The 23,702-nt window shown below is 40.0% G+C and overlaps 1 protein-coding gene and 1 pseudogene across 4 annotated transcripts in view; one reads left to right on the forward strand and one right to left on the reverse strand.

Moving 5' to 3' along the window:
* The window catches only part of UBAP1 (ubiquitin associated protein 1), a 72,936-nt gene that overhangs the window by 26,323 nt on the left and 22,911 nt on the right, over positions 1–23,702 (reverse strand). For 2 of the 3 annotated variants that reach the window (XM_032299931.1, XM_032299932.1), the window contains exon 2: positions 3,517–3,557. The exons of the other annotated variant lie outside the window; for it this stretch is intronic. In XM_032299931.1, coding sequence (XP_032155822.1) covers positions 3,517–3,550 — 34 coding nt within the window. In that variant the 5' untranslated portion in view covers positions 3,551–3,557. The remainder of the gene's footprint in view (positions 1–3,516; positions 3,558–23,702) is intronic. 3 annotated transcript variants of the gene reach the window in all.
* On the forward strand, positions 22,591–23,499 carry LOC116565986 (annotated as a pseudogene). The gene has a single exon (XR_004275688.1). The product of XR_004275688.1 is annotated as a 60S ribosomal protein L6 pseudogene (transcript).

A 23,702-nucleotide genomic window follows, 5' to 3' on the forward strand; every position in this document is an offset into this window, starting at 1 on the left:
GGGAGGAAATGAATGTTGATGCCTTAATGATGGTGATGGTTTCATAAATGCATACTTCTCTCCAAACTTATCAAGATGTATATATTAAATATGTACAGCTTTTTATACAGCAATTATACCTCAAAAAAGTGATTTAAGGAGGCGGGGGCTAGCTTTACCAAGTCTTATTACATGGGTCTATTTATTCATAAATTAGAATCTCAACACATTCTCCAGATAAATAACCTTTCTCCTACATGAAAACAAGAATAAGTTAAAGAGGACTGAGATTTGAAAGCACCAGGCTCCAAGAAAGTCCTGATCCAAACTAAGCCAAGAGTATGCAGTTTTTATAATAAATGGATACTATTTCTAGAAGTCTGAGAAATAACTATTTCCCTTATTCTGTTATTTAGGGATATATGGTTACTAATAACAGTGATGTTGTTCAACTTCAGTTGAAAATAATGAACTGAGGCAAGTCAAGTGCTAGCCAAAGACAGCACAGTACCAGGCCTAGTCAGTCCCAAATATTAAAAAGAAAAAAATACATTTTAATATCCAGTCATGAAAGCAGTTATGACCTCCTTGTCCATACCCCAAGTGCCACAGAAAAGTTATACCCACATCCATTAACCTCCCAATGAACCAGTTAGATAACTAATTTTGAAGGAACCAATCCATAGGCTCATAAGATGAGCTAGGCTATTGCCATCAGTTTGCCCTGACCAGCTCTATGGTGCTAGCCAACGAAAGATCAAGTAGCAAGCAGCACCATAACTGGGGTGGCCATTTATAGCCCTGTGTACTGAACACTATTAGGCCAAGAAAGCAAGTCTATGAACTGAAGAATAACAATGGATCACAGACACAAAGACATGTAGTGAAGAAAGGCTAAACAGCTCCCTGAGAAATGAAAGGAGGAGCCTTAGTTCCTCGCTTTCTAATTTTAGCCTTGAGAGAGCAGAAACTTGATTTTCTGTACTCACATGCCTACACAATTGCCTATTAAATATTCTCCATCTATTCCCTTTCATTTCTATTATTTAAATTACCTGATACCTAAAAATAGGATACTTGATTCTAAAACCCCAACTAAAGCCAGTGAAATTCAACCAGGAACTCAGCAAAAAGAGCCCTGTCAAAGGAGAAGCAGCCTAAATGAGAAAGAACATTTTTCTCCTAAATTTTACTCAGGTAGAAAGTTCCATTTAAACAATAACACTTTGGCTAGGAGTTTAAGGAGATACGGGAAATACCAGTCTTTACTGCTCAGGCACCTTCAGAATTATAATTTTCTCTCCAGAATGTTTAGCTGAAACATAAAACATGGAGTCCAAGTGCTTGCTTCGGCAGCACATACACTAAAATTGGAATGATACAGAGAATTTTAGCAAAATAAAAAATTAAAAACATGGAGTCCAACTATTTTCACTCTGATCAAAACATATGTTCCAAAGATTCAAAACAGAAAGCCTGTCTTTTGAAATAAGTGTAAATTTTTCATTTTTGCTATTTTCTCTCCCTAAGCTTTTCCTCTGCCCTTGGTTCTGTCCTCTCTTTTCTCCCTTGAAAATGTGATCTAGGGGCAATTCTGATTTACCTTTTTTTTTTTCTTTTCCTTTCTTAAGCTCAGTGGCAAGAATCTTTATTTGTTTGTTTGTTTGAGACAGGGTCTAATATGACTCAGGCTAGAGTGCAGTGGCATGATCATGGCTCACTGCAGCCTTGACCTCCCGGGCTCAGCACTTCTCCCATCTCTGAGCCTCCCAAGCAGCTGAGATTACAGGCATAAATCAGCATACCCAGCTAATTTTTAAATTTTTTTTGTAGAGACAGGGTCTCGCTAGGCTGCCCAGGTTGGTCTTGAACTCCGGCCTCAAGTGAACCTCTCGCCTCAACCTCCTAAGTGCTGGGATTACAGGTGTGAGCCACCATGCCCCACCCAGATTTGCCTTTCTACTATCATTTGAATACTTTTTCTTTTCATTTTTTTTTTTTCATTTGAATACTTTTAAGAAGACCTGTAATAATCCATAAATAATAGGAAATAGCTTACCTGAAAGATATGATAATGCCTGACCTCCTTAAGGAATGTTAATTCCAGAGTTTGAATAACTTAACTACAAAAGGATTTTTTAAAACTCAGGCAGGTTATCTATGTAAATATATGCACACCGATAAATCAGAATTTAAGGGCTGTTATATAAAATATATTTAAGCAGGCCGGGCGCGGTGGCTCAAGCCTGTAATCCCAGCACTTTGGGAGGCCGAGGCGGGTGGATCACGAGGTCAAGAGATCGAGACCATCCTGGTCAACATGGTGAAACCCCATCTCTACTAAAAATACAAAAAATTAGCTGGGCATGGTGGCGCATGCCTGTAATCCCAGCTACTCAGGAGGCTGAGGCAGGAGAATTGCCTGAACCCAGGAGGCGGAGGTTGCGGTGAGCCGAGATCGCGCCATTGCACTCCAGCCTGGTTAACATGAGTGAAACCCCGTCTCAAAAAAAAAAATATATATATATATATATATATATATTTTTAAGCAAGTAAAATCGTAGTGACTGCCACACCACTCTGACTCAACTGAGTGATGTTATCAAGCAACCACTAGCAGCTCAGAAGAGCATACCAACACGTCCCCAGGCAGTCCAATAAATCATTCTTACAGTGGTGGGTGTGTGTGTGTGTGTGTGTGTCTGTCTGTTTGAATCAGGGTCTCACTGTCACCCAAACTTCTGGGCTCAAGCAATCCTCCCACCTCAGCCTCCTGAGTAGCTGGGACTGCAGGCACATGCCACAATGCCTGGCTGATATAATTTTTAACATGAAGATTGACTTTAAAACCTCTTTTAAAATAATTGTATTATTTGGCTATTTCTGGTGTTTAATTCTTATCTTCTATTGTATGAAAAAAGTGTACAATTTTAACTTCTTAGGTACCTCCCCCCTCCATTCCCCTCCAAAGGCAGATAATAAAGTTTATTATTGTATTCCATTTTGGAAGGTTATATCTTAGGAAAAGATGACAAAGAATTTCAAATTCAAAATTATAATTATCATTATTGATACCTCTGTAATATAGTGATTGATGTGTAGTAAATTACTTCCTTTGGTGGGGCACAGGGAACTAAATTAAAAATATTATGAAGCATTAACCAAAGGGTTAGAATTTTTCACACACACATATGGAGAAGGGCTATGACTAAGGAATAGGAAAGGCAGAGGTAACTATACCTTCAATGCTGCTGAAGAACAACCAGAACAGGCAGACTCCTAATCTATCACTAATAGTTTCAAGTACAATCACCAGAGACACTCTAAAGTTTAACTACCCATCTGAATAAAATACTTGAAGATTAAAGTTCTCTGAACACCTTTTGGATATATGTGATACATTGTTGTACAACTTTTTGTGTCAAGCTGTTCATTAAAAGAGACAAAAAGGGACACTTGTACTTAAAACTATGCTAAATGTTTTCAAATCCTCTGATCAAATCATAACTTAAACCATGATTCTAACAGTACACTTACCATGAAAATCTGCACCCAACTTCTTAGAAGCCATTTAGAACCTGAAAAACAAGGAAATATTTCTTAGGCACATTATACCCTGAAGGTAGTACAAAGAAAACAGAATACAAAAAAGAAACCAAGAAAACTGAGAATACAAAAAAGAAACCAGAAAACCTAAGGTTTCAGGACTGACAGAATCGTCGATTCTCTCTCCTAATGTCCAAAAAAAGGGCCAGGCACAGTGGCTCATGCCTGTAATCCCAGTGCTTTGGGAGGCAGAGGTGGGAGTGTCACTTGAGCCCAGAAGTTTGAGAGCAGCAACATAGTGAGACCCCCATCTCCACAAAAAAATTAAAAATCAGCCAAGGCCAAGCTTGGTGGCTCACTCCTATATCCCACTACTTTGGGAGGCCAGGCTGGGAGGATCACTTGAGCTCAGGAGTTTGAGACCAGCCTGGGCAACATAAGGAGACCCTGTCCCTACAAAAAATTTTAAAAATTAGCTGGGCATGTTGGCACAGGCCTGTAGTCCCAGCTACTTGGGAGACTGAGATGGAAGGATTGCTTTGTGCCGGGGAGATTGAGGCTGCAGTGAGCCAATGCACTACAGCCTCGGCAACAGAGAAAGACCCTGTTAAAAAACAATAATAAAATAATTAGTAATTATTAACAAAATTAATAATCATTAATAAAAAATAATTGCTAAAATCAAAAATTCACTGGGCGTGGTGGTACATGCCTATAGTCCTAGCTACTTGGGAGGCTGACGTGAGATAATCACTTAAACTCAGGAGTTTGAGGCTGCAGTGAGCTAAGAAGGTGCCCCTAAACTGCTGCCTGTACAACAGCACAAGACCCTGTCTCAAGGAAAGGAAAAAGGAGGGACTCCATGTTTGGATCCCCTTCCACGAACGCTCCCTTCATGGAAGCCATCTTTCTCTCTCCTGGATTTTCCCTCTGAAGTCCCCTTCCACACACTCTCATGGAAGCCTGTCTTCCCCTCCTAAACTCCATTTCTCTCTATTCCCTTCCACTTAGGGTGGAAGCTGCTTTCCTCTCCTGGATTCCATCTTTCTGGATTCTCACTCAGTGTGAGAGTTAGCTGTTTCTTTCTCTCTCCTTCACCTTTTTCTCTCTCTAAATAAATTACTTTCTACCAAAAAAAAAAAAAAAAAAAGTAAAAAGGAAGAGGAAAGGGAAAGAAGAAAAGACAAGACAAACCTCAATGCTCATCGGGGCATTTTTTTCAGATTAGGGACGCTGACGCATTAAGTATGACGCAAAATGTCACAAAATCTGAAGTCCGAATTGCTTCTGGTGCCAAGCATTTACATAAGGGATACTCAACAGGTACATAAAAAATATTTACAATGGTTGCCTGTAGGTGGTAGAACTGGGAATAATTCATAAAAATATTTCTATTTCTGAACATTATATCGTAACATCTATTAATTTGGTAATTTCTTTTAAAACTTTTCTTGAGGCCGGGCGCGGTGGCTCAAGCCTGTAATCCCAGCACTTTGGGAGGCCGAGGCGGGTGGATCACGAGGTCAAGAGATAGAGACCATCCTGGTCAACATGGTGAAACCCTGTCTCTACTAAAAATACAAAAAATTAGCTGGGCCTGGTGGCGCATGCCTGTAATCCCAGCTACTCAGGAGGCTGAGGCAGGAGAATTGCCTGAACCCAGGAGGCGGAGGTTGCGGTGAGCCAAGATCGCGCCATTGCACTCCAGCCTGGGTAACATGAGTGAAACTCCGTCTCAAAAAACAAAAAAAAAAAAAACAAAACAACTTTTCTTGAAAAGCTTCCATTTTCAGCCAGGCGTGGTAACTTACACATATTATCCCACATTTTGGGAGGCTGATGCAGGTGGATTACTTGAGCCCAGGAGTTCCAAGACCAGCCTGGGCAACATGGTGAAACCTCATCTCTACAGAGATATAAAAAATTAGCCAGTGTGGTATTGCACGCCTGTACTCCCTGCTCTCGGGAGACTGAGGCAGGGGAATCACCTGAGCCTAGGAAGTCGAGGCTGCACTGAGCACTGTACTCCAGCCTAGGTGACAAAGCAAGACCGTTTCAAATAAAAAAGTTTCCATTTTTTTTAAGCATGGCGTAGAGATGGAGTGTGTATTCTGTTTTATATTCTAGTTAATGGAGAGTTAAATTTATAAAGCATAGTATTATTAATTTTCAAAACACCAAGAAACAATACTGAAAGTGATTCAACCTTTTTATATGTGCAGAAAACATTTCACAGGCATCTCCCTGTCACCCAGGCTGGAGTGCACTGGCGCAATCTTTATTGCAACCTCTGCCTTCTGGGTTCAAACAATTCTCATGCCTTAGCCTCCCGAATAGCTGGGACTACAGGAGTGTGCCATCACGCCTGGATAATTTTTTTGTATTTTTAGCAGAAACAGGGTTTTGCCATGTTGGACAGGCTCGTCTCAAACACCTGGGGCTCAAGTGATCCACCCACCTCGGCCTCCCAAAGTGCCGCAATTATAGGCATGAGCCACAGCACGTGGCCTCACAGTGAGACTTCTAAAACCCAGAAGCAAGATTCTTGGCAGCCTCAACCTTCCCATACCAGAAATTTGTTTCCCTAACATAGGCACATACCAAAAATTTGTTTTCCCAAATCAGGAAAGCAGCAGTATCTAAATAAACTTCCAGCAATGAGAGTTGTGGTATGCTCACAGACATATGCAGAAAATTAGTGTTTCATTTCTATAACCCCAATAAAAATTGTGTGATATCAGCTGTTTGGAGAAGCAACTGTTGTTGAGGTAAAGGGCTTGGGAGAGACTGTGAGTCTTTAACAAATAATTTTCCAAACAACATCCAGAATACACTGACATCAGGAAAGTTATAAAGAAGTTCCACCCAAATTTAAATGGATGCTTGGCTTTTTTAAAAGGCTCAAACTGTTCACCATAAAAAAGAGTGAAATCCAGCATGAGAATCATTTGGGGCTGGGAGGCAGAGGTGGCAGTAAGCCAAGATCACACCACTACACTCCAGCCTGAGCAGCTCAGCAAGACTCTGTCTCCAAAAAACAACAACAAAACAACAACAAAACGAAATCCTTTCATTTGTGACAATGTGGATGAACCTGCAAGACTCTGTTAACTGAAACAAGCCAGACATAGAAAAACAAATATTGTATGATCAATCTTACTCATGCAGAATGTTAAAAAGTTTATCTCATAAAAGTAGAGGCTTGCATGCCTCATGGTTGCAGGCCTGTCATCGACATGCAGAGCGACAACAGCAAGTTCACAGACGTGCTCTGCCAGCAACCACATCCTCGGTCTAAGGACCATGTATCAATCCAGATGATTGTGGCTGAAGATGACAAGGTCACCGGCAGATGGCAACTTTGAAACCTATACTTCTTAAGCGAATTAATGCAGGAACAGAAAACCAAATACCAAATAATCCATGTTCTCATTTGTAAGTGGGAGCTAAACAATAGGTACATGTGGATTTAAAGATGGCAACAATAGAAACTGGGGACTACTACAGCAGGGAAGGAGAGAGTGGGACAAGGGTGGGTGACAGGATCATTTGTGCCAAACCTAAGCATCACACAATATACCCAGGTAACAAATCTACACATGTGCCCCCCGAATCTAAAATAAAAGTTGAAAAAAAAAAAAAAAAAAAAAAAAAACAGCCAAGCATGGTGGCTCACAGCTATAATCTCAGCACTTTGGGAAGTTTGAACCCAGGAGGCAGAGGCTGTAGTGAGCCGAGATCACACCACTGCCCTACAGACTGGGCAACAGACAGAAATTCTGTCTCTAAACAACCACCACCACCTATGTTATCTGCCTAGGGCCATTCACAGGATGGTAAATCAGATGACTCCATTCTCTGACTGACAAGGCTGATGACATCCTCTCAAAGAACTTCTGACTGCAGAGAATCATGGATGTGGAATATTTGTCATAAATAAATAGGAACTACCCCCCAACCCAAAAAAGCAGAGAGTAGAATAGTGATTACCAGAGGCCAGGGGGGTGAGGAGAGTAGTAAAGGGGAGGGCAGGGAGTGGGGTGGGGAGAAGCAGGTGAATGATTAAAGTTACCATCAGATATAGGAAGAGTAAGTCCTACTGTATAGTAAGGTGACTACAGTTAACAATAATATATTCTATATTTCAAAATTAACAAGAGCTCAGAAGTTTGATATCAGCCTGGGTAACGTGGCAAAACTCCATCTCTACTAAAAATACAAAAATAGCTGAGCATGGTGGTACGCATCTGTAGTCCCAGCTACTTGGGAGGCTGAGGAGGGACGATGGCTTAAGCCCAGGAGGCAAAGGTTGCAGTGTGCCATGATTAAGCCACAGCACTCCAGCTTGGACAACAAAGCCAGTCTCAAAAAAAAAAAAAAAAAAAATTAGCATGGTGTGGTGCATGCCTGTAGTACCAGCTAATCAGAAGGTTCACCTGAGCCCAGGTGGTCAAGGTTGCAGTGAGCTATGATCACACTACTGCATTCCAGCCTGAGCAAGAGACTCATATCTAAAAAAATTTTTAAAAAAAAGAAGACACAAAAGTTCACAAGTATTATGTAATGGCATTCATATGAGGTGTCCAGAAAGGGAAAATCCACAGAGACTGAAAGCAGACTGGCAGTTGCCAGGTATGGGGAAAAGAAACTGTGTAATTGGCAAGGGTCTCCTTCAAGTGATGGAAAGGTTTCAGAACCAGATGTGGTGACTGCACAGCACTATGAGTGCACTATAAATGCCACTGAATTGATCACTTTAAAACGGTTAATTTCATGCTATGTGAATTTCACCTAAGTTGTTTTTAAAATTAAATAGCAAGAAAAAAATTGGCAAAAGAGAGGCACTCCAGAGGAAAGGGCCAGAGAGATGGGTATCAACAACTTCTGAGTTTAAAAATCAGAGAGGCAGTGAGGCAATGAACAACTAGATAGAAGATCACAATGAATAATAAATGAAAAATAAAATGCAGTTTTCTTTATTACTAAATAATGTAAAATTTTTTAAATCATGCCTCAATAGAGCTGATAGATTTTTTTCCAATATTATTATATTTTCCATAGACCTTAAGGATATGAGAAATCTATATTTAGGCACATAAAGATTTTTCTAAGGTCCACTATGGAGCAAAACTTCAGTCTCTCAAAGGTCAAAGGCAAATAATTCCTTCTTAGGGTCAGTTTTCTTTCCCCCAAACATCTTTTATATACACGTGTGTGTGTGTGTGTGTGTGTGTGTGTGTGTGTGTATAAAAGATGTGTGTGTACATATACATGTACACATTTCATCAATAACTTCCTATACTTTATTAAACCCATTTATATTATTTTTCCATAAGTTATTGGGGTACAGGTGGTATCTGGTTACATAAGTTCTTTAGTAGTGATTTGTGAGATTTTGGTGCACCCATCACCCAAGCAGTATACACTGCACCATATTTGTAGTCTTTATCCGTCACCCACTTCCCACCCATCCCCGCAAGTCCCCAAAGTCCACTGTATCATTCTTATGCCTTTGTGTTCTCATAGCTTAGCTTTCACATATCAGTGAGAACATACGATGTTTGGTTTTCCATTCCTGAGTTACTTAGAATAATACTCTCCAATCTCATCCAGGTCACTGTAAACACTGTTAATTCATTCCTTTTTATGGCTGAGCAGTATTCCATCATTTACACACACACACACACACACACACACAAACACACACACACACACACACGACAGTTTATCCACTCATTGATGGACATTTGGGTTGGTTCCACGATTTTGCACTTGTGAATTGTGCCACTATAAACATGTGTGTGCAAGTTTATCTTTTTCAAATAATGACTTCTTTCCTCTGGGTAGATACCCAGTAGTGAGACTGCTGGATCAAATGGTAGTTCTGCTTTTAGTTCTTTAAGGAATCTCCACATTGTTTTCCATAGTGGCTGTACAAGTTTACATTCCCACCAGCAGTGTGAAAGTGTTCCCTGATCACCGCATCCACGCCAACATCTATTGTTTTTGATTTTTTTATTATAGCCATTCTTACAGAGTAAGATGGTATCGCATTGTGGTTTTGATTTGCATTTCCCTGATCATTAGTGATGCTGAGCATTTTCCAGATGTTTGTTAGCCATTTGTATATCTTCTTTTAAGAACTGTCTATTCATGTCCTTAGCCCATTTTTTGATGGGATTTTTTCTTTACTGATTTGTGTTGGTTGTAGATTCTGGATATTAGTCCTTTGTCAGATGTATAGACTGTGAAGAGTTTCTCCCACTCTGTGGGTTGGTTGTCTGTTTATTCTGCTGACTCTTCCTTTTGCTATGCAAAAGCTATTTAATTTAATTAGGTCCCAGCTATTTATTTTTTTTGTTTAATTTCATTTCCTTTTGGGTTCTTGGTCCCGAAATCCTTGCCTAAACCAATATATAGAAGGGTTTTTCCCAATGTATCTCCTAGAATTTTTTTTTTTAACAGAGTTTTGCGCGTTGCCCAGGCTGGAGTGCAGTGTGGTGATCTCGGCTTAGCAAAACCTCCACCTCCCGGGTTCAAGTGATTCTCCTGCCTCAGTCTCCCAAGTAGCTGGGATTACAGGCATGCACCACCACTCCTGGCTAATTTTGTATTTTTAGTAGAGACAGGGTTTCTCCATGTTGGTCAGGCTAGTCTCGAACTCCCAACCTCAGGTGATCCACCTGCCTAGGCCTCCCAAGGTGCTAGGATTACAGACGTGGGCCACCGCGCCCGGCCTTCTTTAGAATTTTTATAGTTTCAGGTCATTAAGTCCTTAATCTATCTTGTATTAAGATGAGAGATGAGAATCCAGTTTCATTCTCCTACATGTGGCTAGCCAATTATCCCAGGACCATTACTGAAAAGGGTATCTTTTCCTCATTTTATGTTTTTTTGTTTTGTCAAAGACCTGTTGGCTGTATTTGGGTTTATTTCTGGGTTCTCTATTCTGTTCCATTGGTCTATGTGCCTATTTTTATACCAGTATCATGCTGTTTTGGTGACTATGGCCTTGTAGTACAGTTTGAAATCAGGTAATGTGATGGCTCCAGATTTGCTCTTTTTGCTTAGTCTTGCTTTGGCTATGCAGGCTCTTTTTTTGTTCCGTATGAATTTTAGAATTTCTTCTAATTCTGTGAAGAATGATGGTGGTGATTTGATGGGGATTGCATGGAATTTGTAGATTGCTTTTGGAAGTATGGTCATTTTCACAATGCTGATTCTACCCATCCATGAGCATGGGATGTGTTTCCATTTGTTTGTGTCATCTATGATTTCTTTCAGCAGTGTTTTCTAGTTTTCCTTATAGAGGTCTTTTGACTCCTTAATTAAGTGTATTCCTAAGTATTTCAATTTTTTTGCAGCTACTGTAATAGGGATTGAGTTCTTGATTTGATTCTCTGCTTGGTCATTGTTGGTGTATAGAAGAGCCACTGATTTGTATACATTAATCTTGTATCCAGAAACTTTGCTGAATTCTTTTATTAGTTCCAGGAGCTTTCTGGAGGTGTTGTTAGGGGTTTCAAGGTAAACAATTATATTGTCAGCAAACAGTGACAGTTTGACTTCCTCTTTACTAATCTGGACACTCTTTTTCTTGTCTGATTGCTCTGGCTACGACTTCCAGTACTATGGGGAAGAGGATAGGTGAGAGTGGGCATCCTTGTCTCATTCTAGTTCTCAGAGGAAATGCTTTCAACTTTTCCCCATTCAGTATTACATTGGCTGTGGGTTTGTCATAGATGGCTGGGTTGTTCTGTTTCATTTTTTTCTAGACAGAGTCTTGCTCTGTCACCCCGGGTGGAGTGCAATGACGCCATCTCAGCTCGTTGCAACTTCCGCCTCCTGGTGAAGTTCAAGCGATTCTCCTGTCTCAGCCTCCAGAGTATCTGGAATTACAGGTGCCTGCCACCACACCCAGCTAATTTTTGCGTTTTTAGTAGAGATGGGGTTTCTCCATGTTGGCCAGGCTGGTCTCAAACTCCTGACTTCAGTTAATCCACCCACCTCAGCCTCCCAAAGTGCCGGGATTATAGATGTGAGCCACCACGCCTGACCCAGAGATGGCTTTTATTACATTGAGGTATGACCTTTGTATGACAATTTTGCTGAGAGTTTTAATCATAAAGGGATGCTGGATTTTGTCGAATGCTTTTTCTGCATCTATTGAGATAATCATGTGATTTTTGTTTTTGATTCTGTTTATGTGGGGTATCATATTTATTGACTTGCATATGTTAAAGCATCCCTGCACCCTGGTATGAAACCCACTTGATCATGGTAGATTACCTTTTTGATATGTTGTTGGATTCAGTTAGCTAGTATTTTGTTAAGAATTTGAGCATCTATGTTCATCAAGAATATCAGTCATCAAGGATATCAAGGATATCAGCTAATTTTGTATTTTTAGTAGAGATGCGGTTTCTCCATGTGGTCAGGTTGGTCTCAAACTCCTGACCTCAGGTGATCCACCCATCTCAGCCTCCCAAAGTGCTGGGATTACAGGCGTGAGCCCATGCCTGGCTTTGTTGGTAATTTTTTAATTACCATTTCAATCTTCCTGCTTGTTATTGGTCTGTTTAGGGTATCTAATTCCTCCTGATTTAAGTTAGAAGGGTTGTATTTGTCCTAAACCCATTTATAATACTCTCCTATAATCTAAATACTCAATTATGGAAAATGATTAAATAATGGAAAATCCAGAATGTAACAATGTGATGGCACTAACAGTGTTTATTAAAAGCATATAACATAGGAGTAGACATGAAACTGAATTTTTTTTAATTTTTAAAAAGCATATAATAGCCGGGCGCGGTGGCTCACGCCTGTAATCCCAGTACTTTGGGAGGCCGAGGCGGGTGGATCACGAGGTCAAGAGATCGAGACCATCCTGGTCAACATGGTGAAACCCCGTCTCTACTAAAAATACAAAAAATCAGCTGGGCATGGTGGCGCATGCCTGTAATCCCCGCTACTCAGGAGGCTGAGGCAGGAGAATTGCCTGAACCCAGGAGGCGGAGGTTGCAGTGAGCCGAGATTGCGCCATTGCACTCCAGCCTGGGTAACAAGAGTGAAACTCCATCTCACAAAAAAAAAGCATATAATAAATACAAAACAATTATAAGTGTTTTTTTTTTTTTTAATAGAAATAAGGTCTCATTATGTTGGCCAGGCTGATTTCAAATTCCTTAGCTGAGGCTATCCTCCTGCCTTGGCCTCCCAAAGTGCTAGGATTACAGACATGAGCCACCACTCCAGGCCAATAATTATAAGTTTTAAAATGTTTTAATAAATTGAATTAAATTACCTTATGTAAAAAATGTGCACAAGACAAGACTGAAAGAAATATTTGCCACTAATATAAAACTAAAATTACTGTCGGGAAAAAATTGTATAAGCAATCATAAAATTCCACTAAAATAAATACATGCTTCTATTAAAGGGAACATATCAATCAAAAATAACAAAACATATTCTTTTCCTTTTTTAGTTGGCAGTATGGGTTGAAACATACGTTCTTAATTCAAGAAATTTTACACTAACAAAACTTATCCCTGGAAACCAACAACTTATCAGCGATGCTCTATTTTTCCAGCTCAGCACCACTTCAGTTCAAATGCTACAGAAGAAAATCTGGTAACTTTAAATCTCAATTACTGATTATAGACATCAGAAAAAAGAACAAAGAATAAATCTAAGAATAAAAAGAGAAGAGAAACGCAGGGAGAGAATGAGGAGCCAGAATGAAAGAAGAGAAGATGGGTCAAGGAATGGGGAGAAATGGGAAAAGGAAAATTTAAAGAAGGTAGGGATAGGAGACCAGGAAATTTTAAAAACGGTAATAATAAAAAACAACTTGGGAAGGTTCAGGCCCTCTGACAAAGGGAGAAGAAAGCCCAAGGGCCACTGTATTAATGTTCCCATTTTCACTTCCTTTCCTTTTGCCTATCTGTCAAATTATTACAATACTCTCTAAAAGCAGCTTCCCGAAACAAAGTAGCAACTCAGAATCTCAATAAGCTATCATAGTCACACTTCTAAAATAATAGCTGCACTCAGGAATTTCCCAAGTTACAAATTAATCCAGGAAACTGCCTAATTTACATTAAAAGGTGGCTTTGGGAATCATCACATTTCAAGCCTGAGAAAAAAATTAACATATAACTCACAGCAACATTTATGTGTGTAACTGCTACTAACACGTCAATACTAGGTTATACTACATTCATGAGAAAGAAGTTTTCTGTCTTCTCTCTGGCGTCTCAGAGGCATTTTGGAACCTCAGCTTCCTCATCAATAAAATAAAGGTAGCAGACTGAATAACCAGCCAACTCTACACAGACCATAAATCTATAATGAGAGAATAATACGAAGAAAAAAATATTCATGTTTCCAAATTAAATATTGAGCATTCAAGATAAATGATGCCAATGTTTCTATTGACAAAATTAAAAGCCAGCAATCATACGTTCATTGTCCCTTTTTTTTTATTTTTTGAGACAGATTCTTGCTCTGTTGCACAGGCTGGAGTGCAGTGGCGTGTCCTCAGCTCACGGCAACCTCTGCCTCCTGGGTTCAAGCAATTCTCCTGCCTCAGCCTCCCAAGTAGCTGGGACTACAGGCGCGCACCACCATGCCCAGCTAGTTTTTGTATTCTTAGTAGAGATGGGGTTTCACTATGCTGGCCAGGCTGGTCTCAAACTCCTGACCTCGTGATCCAACTGCCTCGGCCTCCCAAAGTGCTGGGATTACAGGCATGAGCCACCACACCTGGCCTTTTTTTTTTTCTTACTGAGCCATAAAATCCAAGTCTGGAAACCATTTCCCTGTACCACATATAAAGTAACCTCAAATGATTCTTATTATAAAATTTTTTTAAAAGATACTTTTATATACCACCTGACATGCAAAAAGAGCTCCACAAAGGTTGACTAATTATTCAAACCAGCAACAATGTGATTAAAGAAGAAAAATGTTGAATTAAACATAACTTTCAAGGAAAAACATTTTTGAAGCACTCTACCAACAGATAAACTAGTATACCTATAGAAAACATGTAAAAAACAATTATTATTATTATTTTTTTTTTTTTTTTTGTACAGAGTCTCCCCCTGTCACTCAGGCTGCAGTGTGATGGAGCGATCTCGGCGCACTACAACCTCTGCCTCCCAGGTTCAAGCAATCCTCCTGTCAGCCTCCCCAGTAGCTGGTAATACAGGCATGCACCACCATGTCTGGCTCATTTTTTTGTATTTTTAGTAGAGATAGGTTTTTGCCATGTTGGCCAGGCTGGTCTCGAACTCCTGACTTCCAGTGATCCACCCACCTTGGCCTCCCAAAGTGCTTAGATTACAGGCGTGAGCCACAGCACCTGGCCAGAAAACATGTAAATATTTATTTGAACAGAACAGGATTAGAATCTTTTTTGTGTGAGTTAAGAATGTAACTGTGAAGAAGGAATTCAGTTTGTGAGACCTTGCTTTCAGTCAGTTTAAGTCTGAGAATTAGCCAGAAGACACTACTTTCAGGATCTATCACTGTGCACAAGCCCTGTTTGCAAAACTAAGCCTCCCCTTATTACTGTCTGCTGCACATTGGCGTACTTGGCTGAAAATGGAAGGCCAACAAAAGAGGTCACAGTACCCTGATTCATACTGAGGAACACTTCAATAGCTTCAGTAAGCTTTTCTTTATGCATCAATTTCCTTCAATTCAGCTGGAATAAAAAACTGGTTCAGGTTTTTCCTAAGCACCCCTGTTTTATGGCAAACTAAAAAAGAAAATTTGAGTCACTAGCCTACAGAAACAAGATTTAATGGGTCCTGACCTTGTGGAAAAGAGGGAAGTATGTTTATGTGGATATGGAAACAAATATGGATAAGATATTTTTATAATGGTGGTTCTTTTTTGGTGGTAGAATCACAAATTTAGCCTTTTGGTGTTTCCTTCTGTGTTATTTGTTTTCCAGGTTTTCCGTATTGAGCACATATGAATACATTTATCTATGATCAACACACACATACTTTGTAATTGGGGGAAAACAACTGGTAAGCGACAAGTACCGATAAGAGGGCTAAAAAGAAACACAATGCTATGTAATTCAACAGAGCACTGGAAAAAACACAAACAAAAAAATAACAGGTAACTAATGAAAGATAACTTCAGAGAGAGAAAAAAGAACAAAGAATAAATCAGTGGTTTCTAGACCAGTAAGCATACAAATGAGCCTAGGTTACAGATTTTATGAAGGTGTAACAGGTGTTTTACTTTATCAACAATAAAGAGTGCAATCCGTGATGAAGAGCTAACAATTATGAACTGCCCCAAATAACAGCATTACCACTCGTAGGCAAAAATTATAGGAAACAAAAACCAGGAAGAAATAGATAATGAATCTAATTTAGATCTAATCTATATTTGAATTTATATTGCTAGATCAAAAGCATCTTGAAAGCAGAATACACCTTTTCAAATACCCAAAGAACATCTTACAAAACTTGTGTAATATTAGGACACAAGGAAAAACCATAATAAATTTCCAAAATCAGAAGTAGCTGAGTCAGGCCGGGCGTGGTGCCTCATGCCTGTAATGGCAATACTTTGGGAGGCTGAGGCAGGCAGATCACTTGAGGTCAGTAGTTTGAGACCAGCCTAGCAAACATGGTGAAACTCCATCTCTACTAAAAACACAAAAAATATTAACCAGGCGTCGTGGCGCATGCCTGTAATCCCAGAGCTACATGGGAGGCTGAGGAAGGAGAATCACTTGAACCTATGAAAAGGGTTGCAGTGAGCCAAGATCACGCCACTGCACCCCAGCCTAAGCAACAGAGTGAGACTCCGTCTCAAAAAATAAGTAGCTGAGTCAATAACCAGAGCAATCTCAACTCACTGCAACCTCCACCTCCCAGGCTCAAGCAATTCTCCCACCTCAGCCTCCTGAGTACCTGGGATTACAAGTGCCTGCCACCATGCCCAGCTAATTTTTGTATTTTTAGTAGAGACAGGGTATCATCATGGTGGCCAGGCTGGTCTCAAAGTCCTGACCTCAGGTGATCCACCTGCCTCAACCTCCCGAAGTTCGGGGACTACAGGAGTGAGCCACTGTGCCCGGCCTCCAATGGGATTTTAATGTATCCAAAATATAGAAAATGTGTCTAAATTTGTATTTACAAAATAATATTGGTGCCAAAAAACTTCAGAAAAATCTCATCTATAAATACATATATGAAACTCCTCAATAAAAAAGTACCAACCAAAATTACTAGTACATTATAGGAATAAACCATGTCTCAGTGAGATTTGTTTCACAAATAAAGTCCAACACCAACACCAACACCAACACCAACACCAAGAATTCTGTTGATATAATTCAGCATGCATTAAATGCTCAAAGAAGAAAAATCATATGGTTATCTCCTTTACACGAGTTTTAAAAGACAAAAAAAACCTGTAACTCTCATCTAATACCAAATATCAAAGGATGCTGACAGTGGGGAAACTACAGGAGTACTCCCACAAAGGACAGCAACAAGACAAAGATGTCCATTATTATCACAATTGCTTAGCATTATTTCATATTAGATGGGAGAAATAAAAAGTATAAAAACTAAGAAAAGAAACCTTCCCAGGAAAACCCAAAAACTGACAAGAGAATACTATAAAGTATTTCTGGATACAAAATTAACATTCTGAAACAAATTAATACTCTGAAGTAGCCTTCATATATTTATGGCCAGATAATAAATACAATGTGCTGAAACAAGAGTATTGCTTAAGTCCAGGAGTTCAAGGCCAGCCTGGGCAACACTGCAAGTAGAAAGAAAAAGAAAAAGACAGACAGACAGACAGACAGACAAAGAGGAAGAGGAAGAGAAGAGGAGAGGAGAGGCGAGACGGGAGAGGTGAGAGGGGAAAGGGGGAGGGGGGAGGGGAGAGGGGGGAGGGGAGGGGGGGGGAGGAGAAGGGGGAGGGGGAGGGGACGGGGAGGAGAGAGAAGGGGAGGGGAGGGGAGAGCAAGATTCCAACAAAAGAAGGAAGGAAGGAAGGAAGGAAGGAAGGAAGGAAGGAAGGAAGGAAGGAGGGAGGGAGGGAGGGAGGGAGGGAGGGAAGGAGGGAGGGAGGGAGGGAAGGAAGGAAAAGAAAGAGAAGAAAGAGAAGAAAGAGAGAGGAAGGAAGGGAAGGGGGGGAAGGGGAGAGGGGAGGGAGGGAAAAGAGAAAGAGAAAAGGATAGAGAGAGGAAAACAAAAGAAAAAATTATAATTAAGCAAAAGCAGAAAAAAAGAAAAAACCTCTGAAGAAAATGTAGACTAGCCTATTAAATATTAAAATATTAGAAGACACAACATTGAAAGTGGTATTGTACTGGTACAAAAACAGATTAATGGAACAAAGTAGAAATCCCTAAAAATACCCAAAATATGAACATTTGGTATACAATAAAGCTGCTTTTTAAAATCTGTGAAGTCATGAGACAACTGGGTAGTCACGGAGAAAAAAGTAAAATCCGATGCTTGCTTCACACTGCATGCCAAAATAAATTCCAGATGGATCAAAGGTATAGTAACATTATATAACTGACCAAATGTAGAAATACTATTTTCACTCTACACATACAGCTAGTGAGCCAAAATAACCCAAATTTCTAAGACTTTCATAATCTTATGAAAAACTTAGAAAATGAAGGGTTTCAGTTTTTAAGTCAAGACGCTGTAATACATAAGTTTTCTCACTAACTAAATTTATTCTTCTTTTTTTTTTGAGACAGGGTCTCACTCTGTCACCCAGGCTGGAATGCAGTGGCACAATCTTGACTCACTGCAGCCTCAACCTCCTGAGCTCAAGCGATCCTCCCACCTTAGCCTCCTGAGTACAGCTGGGACCACAGGCACACAACACCATGCTCAGCTGATTTTTTGTAGCAATGGGATTTTGCCATGTCACTCAGGCTTAGTCTTAATTTTCAAATGAGGTTTTACCAAAGTTATTAATGATAAGGTATACTTAAGGCTGTAAGCAAAGCAACTAGCTCTACAGTCAAACCACCCTGAGCACTCCTAATCTTGTCTGATCTCAGAAGCACGGTTGAGCCTGGTTAGTACTTGGAAGAGAGAAACACAACTAATGACTGAATACAGAGCTCATTTCACATAGTTCTTTTATTTTTCTTTCTTTTTTTTTTTAATTTATTTATTTTTTCAACAACCCAGTATCTTTTGACTTCAACTTTTTTTTCCGCACATAGTTCAATAAAAAGATATTACGGTTGAAATGCAACTCCCTAAAAATTAAAAAGTGACAAATAAGTACATACAGAGAAAAAGTAGTATTGTAAAAGTAAATTATTGACCCAATCTGATTTATTAAGAACTGCAGGTAGGCCGGGCATGGTGGCTCAGGCCTGTAATCCCAGCATCTTGGGACGCTGGGTGGATTACGTGGTCAAGAGTTTGAGACCAGCCTGGCCAACATGGTGAAACCCCATCTCTACTAAAGATACAAAAAAATTAGCCAGATGTGGTGGTGGGCGCCTGTAATCCCAGCTACTTGGGTGGCTGGGGCAGGAAAATCTCAGAGGTTGCGGTGAGCCAAGATCGCGCCAGGGCACTCCAGCCTGGGCAACAGGGTGAGACTCTGTCTTAAAAAAATAACATAAATAAAGAACTGCAGCTAATTCCAAAATGGGTCAAGAAAATCCAGATGAAGATTTTTCTTAGCTCTGGTCTCCTCTTAATCCTCCAAGCATATAGTACAGTGTCAAATCTTTAGCAGGGGTGGCTTTTCTCCCTTCAAACTTTCCTAATAGATAATTGTGTAACTAACAATTCTACCTAACATGTAATTTGAGAATACAAATAGACAAAACAATACCCTTAAAATGAAAAAGTTAAAACTATAATATCTTGTAGTTACCAATAAACAGTCTGAAATTATAAGTCCTGTGAGACTACCTTAATGGAAGAACAAGAAAGGAATGACTTGTTAAAAATCAGAATGGGAGTCATGACATAAAAGCATTAGCCAGGGCTGGGTGTGGTTGCTCACGCCTGTAATCCCAGCACTTTGGGAGACTGGAGGATCACTTGAGCCCAAGAGTTCAAGACTAGCCTGAGCAACATAGTGACAACCTGTCTCTATAAAAAATACAAAAACTGGCCAGGTGTGGTGGTATAGGCCTGTAGTCGCAGCTACTCAGGAGGCTGAGACAGGGGATACCTGAGCCTGGGGAGATAGAAGCTGCAGTGAGTAGTGACAGCACCACTGCACTCCAGCCTGCACTCTCACTCTGGGTGACAGAGTTAGACCTTGTCTCAAAAAAAATAAAAGCAGGGCCCGGAGCAGTGGCTCACGCCTGCAATCCCAGCACTTTGGGAGGCCGAGGCGGGTGGATCATGAGGTCAGGAGTTCGAGTAGAGCCTGACCAACATTTGAAACCCTGTCTCTACTAAAAATACAAAAATTAGCTGGGCGTGGTAGCACATGCCTGTAATCCCAGCTACTAGGGAGGTTGAGGCAGGAGAATTGCTTGACAAAAATTAGCTGGACGTGGTGGCACATGCCTGTAATCCCAGCTACTCAGGAGGCTGAGGCTGCAGAATTGCTTGAACCCAAGAGACTGAGGTTGCAGTGGGCCGAGATCACGCCATTGCACTCCAGTCTGGGCAACAGAGCAAGACTCTGTCTCAAATAAATAAATAAACTAAAAGCATTAGCCAATCAGAAATTTCAAGTCAGTATCTCAACCAATTCATTACAATTTATTTAAAATATTTTATTCAGAGAATTCAGTAAAAGTACAATGTCCTCAAGAGGAAATCTGACCACAAACCTGTCAATTTAATCTTGCAACTGAAAAAATACTGGTTGGCAAAAAAAAAAGTCAGGAAGTTATTGAACCAAAAATATCATTTCCTTCCCAACTCTAATAATCATATCACAATTTACACCAGAATGCAGGAGAGACAAGAGCACCCTGGATGGTTGAAAGATTTGTAGAATCAGTCAAAACCTCTGAATGGAGAAGAAAAGAATTTTTAGGGCTTCTTTCATAAAATGAGACTACTGGAGTAAATGATCTCACATTCTTTCCTGAATTTAGGGAATGGAGATAGATTATTTTCTAACTATGAATTTCATTGGTTTTTCTAGTCTTATACATATAAAAATGATAGCACAAGACTTTATCTTAATTTTCAGGGCACATAAAAAAAAATAAAAATTGGGTGTGGACTGTGTATACCTGACTCAGCAAGACAAGTATACTTGACTCAGCAAGTATATACAATCCACGCCAATTTTTTTTTAAGAAGAAAATCCTTACTATTTGACACTATTTTCCTCAACAAATAACTAATACAATACTAATTGATTAGCTTGTTGTTGTTGTTGTTGTTTTGAGACAGAGTCTTGCTCCGTCACCAGGCACCAGGCTGGAGTGCAGTGGCACAATCTCGGCTCACTGCAACCTCCGCCTTCCAGGTTCAAGCAATTCTCCTGCCTCAGCCTCCCGAGTAGCTGGGACTACAGGCGCGCACCACCACGCCCAGCTGATTTTTTTTTTTTGTAATTTTTGGTAGAGATGGGGTTTCACCATGTTGGCCAGGATGGTCTCAATCTCCTGACTTCGTGATCCGCCCGCCTCGGCCTGTTGTTTTGAGACAGAGTCTCGCTCTGTCTTCTGCACTCTGGAGTGCAGCAGTGAGATTCTTGTGTCTCACTCTCCTGAGTAGCTGGTATTACAGGCATGTGCCATCACACCCAGCTAATTTCTGTATTTTTAGTAGAGACAGGGTTTCATCATGTTGCCCAGGCTGGTCTCAAACTCCTGACCTCAAGTGATCTGCCTGTCGTGGCTTCCCAAAGTGCTGGGATTGCAGGCATGAACCACCACGCCCAGTCTCTAACTGGTTAATTTTAAAACAAAAAGAAGTTACCATACTAGGAGCTATTAATTAGACCTGAAATAAGTAATCACAAACATAATTTTTTTGTTCTTCCAGGAGTATTTCAAACTCAGTGGATTGTATCATTGTTTCCATCCTGTGAAATCTGAATGATTTTTCCCACAGAAATAATTAAGTAATAGAGCCTTGTTCACAAAACTTGAAAACTCAAATCCTTAAGAGAACACTGTAGAGGACTAAAGGACAAACAATATAAGGATGGAACAACTTCACACGGTGTCAAAGATTTATGGGGAGAGAAAAAGGATTCTTAAGTATTTCACATGCTTATGAAATGTGTATGCTAAAATAAATATCAGGACAGACGTCTTTATTTAAACTTCTATCAAATATTGAAGAAACAGATTATTACTATTTTATTTAACCTACTCGGACACATAAAATGGGAACAAATATATACTTGCAGCTTATCAATTTATTCAGAATTTGTTTATTATCTGTTTTCCCCACTAGTCTTTAAGCACTATGAGGACAAATACCACTTCTGTCTCATTCACCATTACACCAAGCATAGTGCCTGGCCGCAGTAGTGCTCAGTTAAGTCCTGCTGAATCAATGTTGCTCAATTTTAAGTTCTCATATGAGATCAGCATAATACTGATACCAAAAACGGACAAAGGAGAAAAAAGAACCAGAAACATACTTAATTTTTGTTAATCGTTGTTTTTAGAGAAAGGGTCTTGCTCTGTTGTCCATGCTGGAGCGAAGTGGCATGAACATAGCTCACTACAGCCTCAAACTCCTGAGCTCCAAAGATCCTCCTACCTCAGCCTCTCAAGTATCTGGGACTACAGGAATGAGCCACCAAACCCAGCTGATTATTTATGTTTTATACATACATACCCAAATCCTAATTAAAATAGTAGCAAATTAAATTAAACAGAAAAATCCTGACCGTAGGAAGCTTTTAGGAAAAGTGATTCAGTTTCCTTCAACACAAAAAAGCAAGATGGAAGGAGAACCTACAAGCTGAAAAAGATCTTAAAGACTACATCTCAATCAATTACAACTTACAGACCTTATTTGAGTCCCAATCCAATAAAACAATAGGGAACATGAACACTACATGAATCTTTGATAATTTGTTAAAGAATAAGTTCAGCTTTCCCATCTTGCAAGATGGCGGGTGAAAAAGTTGAGAAGCCGGATACTAAAGAGAAGAAACCTGAAGCCAAGAAGGCTGATGCTGGTAGCAAAGTGAAAAAGGGTAACCTCAAGGCTAAAAAGCCCAAGAAGGGGAAGTCCCATTGCAGCCGCAATCCTATTCTTGTCAGAGGAATTGGCGGGTATTCCCGATCTGCCATGTATTCTAGAAAGGCCATGTACAAGAGGAAGTACTCAGCGGCTAAATCCAACGTTGAAAAGAAAAAGGTTCTTGCAACTTAGAAAACCAGCTGGTGGTGACAAAAACAGCAGTGCCCGAGTGGTTAAACTTCAGAAAATGCCTAGGTATTATCCTACTGAAGATGTGCCTCGAAAGCTGTTGAGCCACGGCAAAACACCCTTTAGTCAGCACGTGAGAAAACTGCGAGCCAGCATTACTCCTGGGACCATTCTGATCAACCTCACTGGACGCCACAGGGGCAAGAGGGTGGTTTTCCTGAAGCAGCTAGCTAGTGGCTTGTTACTTGTGACTGGACCTCTGGTCCTCAATTGAGTTCCTTTGCGAAGAACGCAACAGAAATTTGTCACTGCCACGTCAACCAAAATTGATATCAGCAATGTAAAAATCCCAAAACATCTTACTGATGCTTACTTCAAGAAGCAGCAGCTGTGGAAGCCCACACACCAGGAAGGTGAGATCTTCAACACAGAAAAAGACAAATACAAGATTACAGAGCAGCGCAAGATTGATCCGAAAGCTGTGGACTCACAAATTTTACCAAAAATCAAAGCTATTCCTCAGCTCCAGGGCTACCTGCGGTCTGTGTTTGCCCTGACAAATGGAATTTATCCTCACAAATTGGTGTTTTAAATGTCCTAATAATCTAATTAAATAACTGATTACCTTAAAAAAAAAAAAAAGAGTAAGTTCATTTCTCACAGTTAGGATAATGCTATTATAGTAATTTATGTGATCTTTCAGAAATATACAAAAATAACTTAGATTAAATGATATGACTGGGGTTTGCTCTAAAATAACTGAGCAGAGGGTATGTATAAAATTGACAGTTACTGGAGCTGTATGGTGTTATGACATATATGTGTATGTGT

This window comes from Sapajus apella, unplaced genomic scaffold (assembly GCF_009761245.1).
Source record: "Sapajus apella isolate SASKATOON/1434 unplaced genomic scaffold, GSC_monkey_1.0 scaffold42, whole genome shotgun sequence".
Taxonomy (NCBI): Eukaryota; Metazoa; Chordata; class Mammalia; order Primates; family Cebidae; genus Sapajus; species Sapajus apella.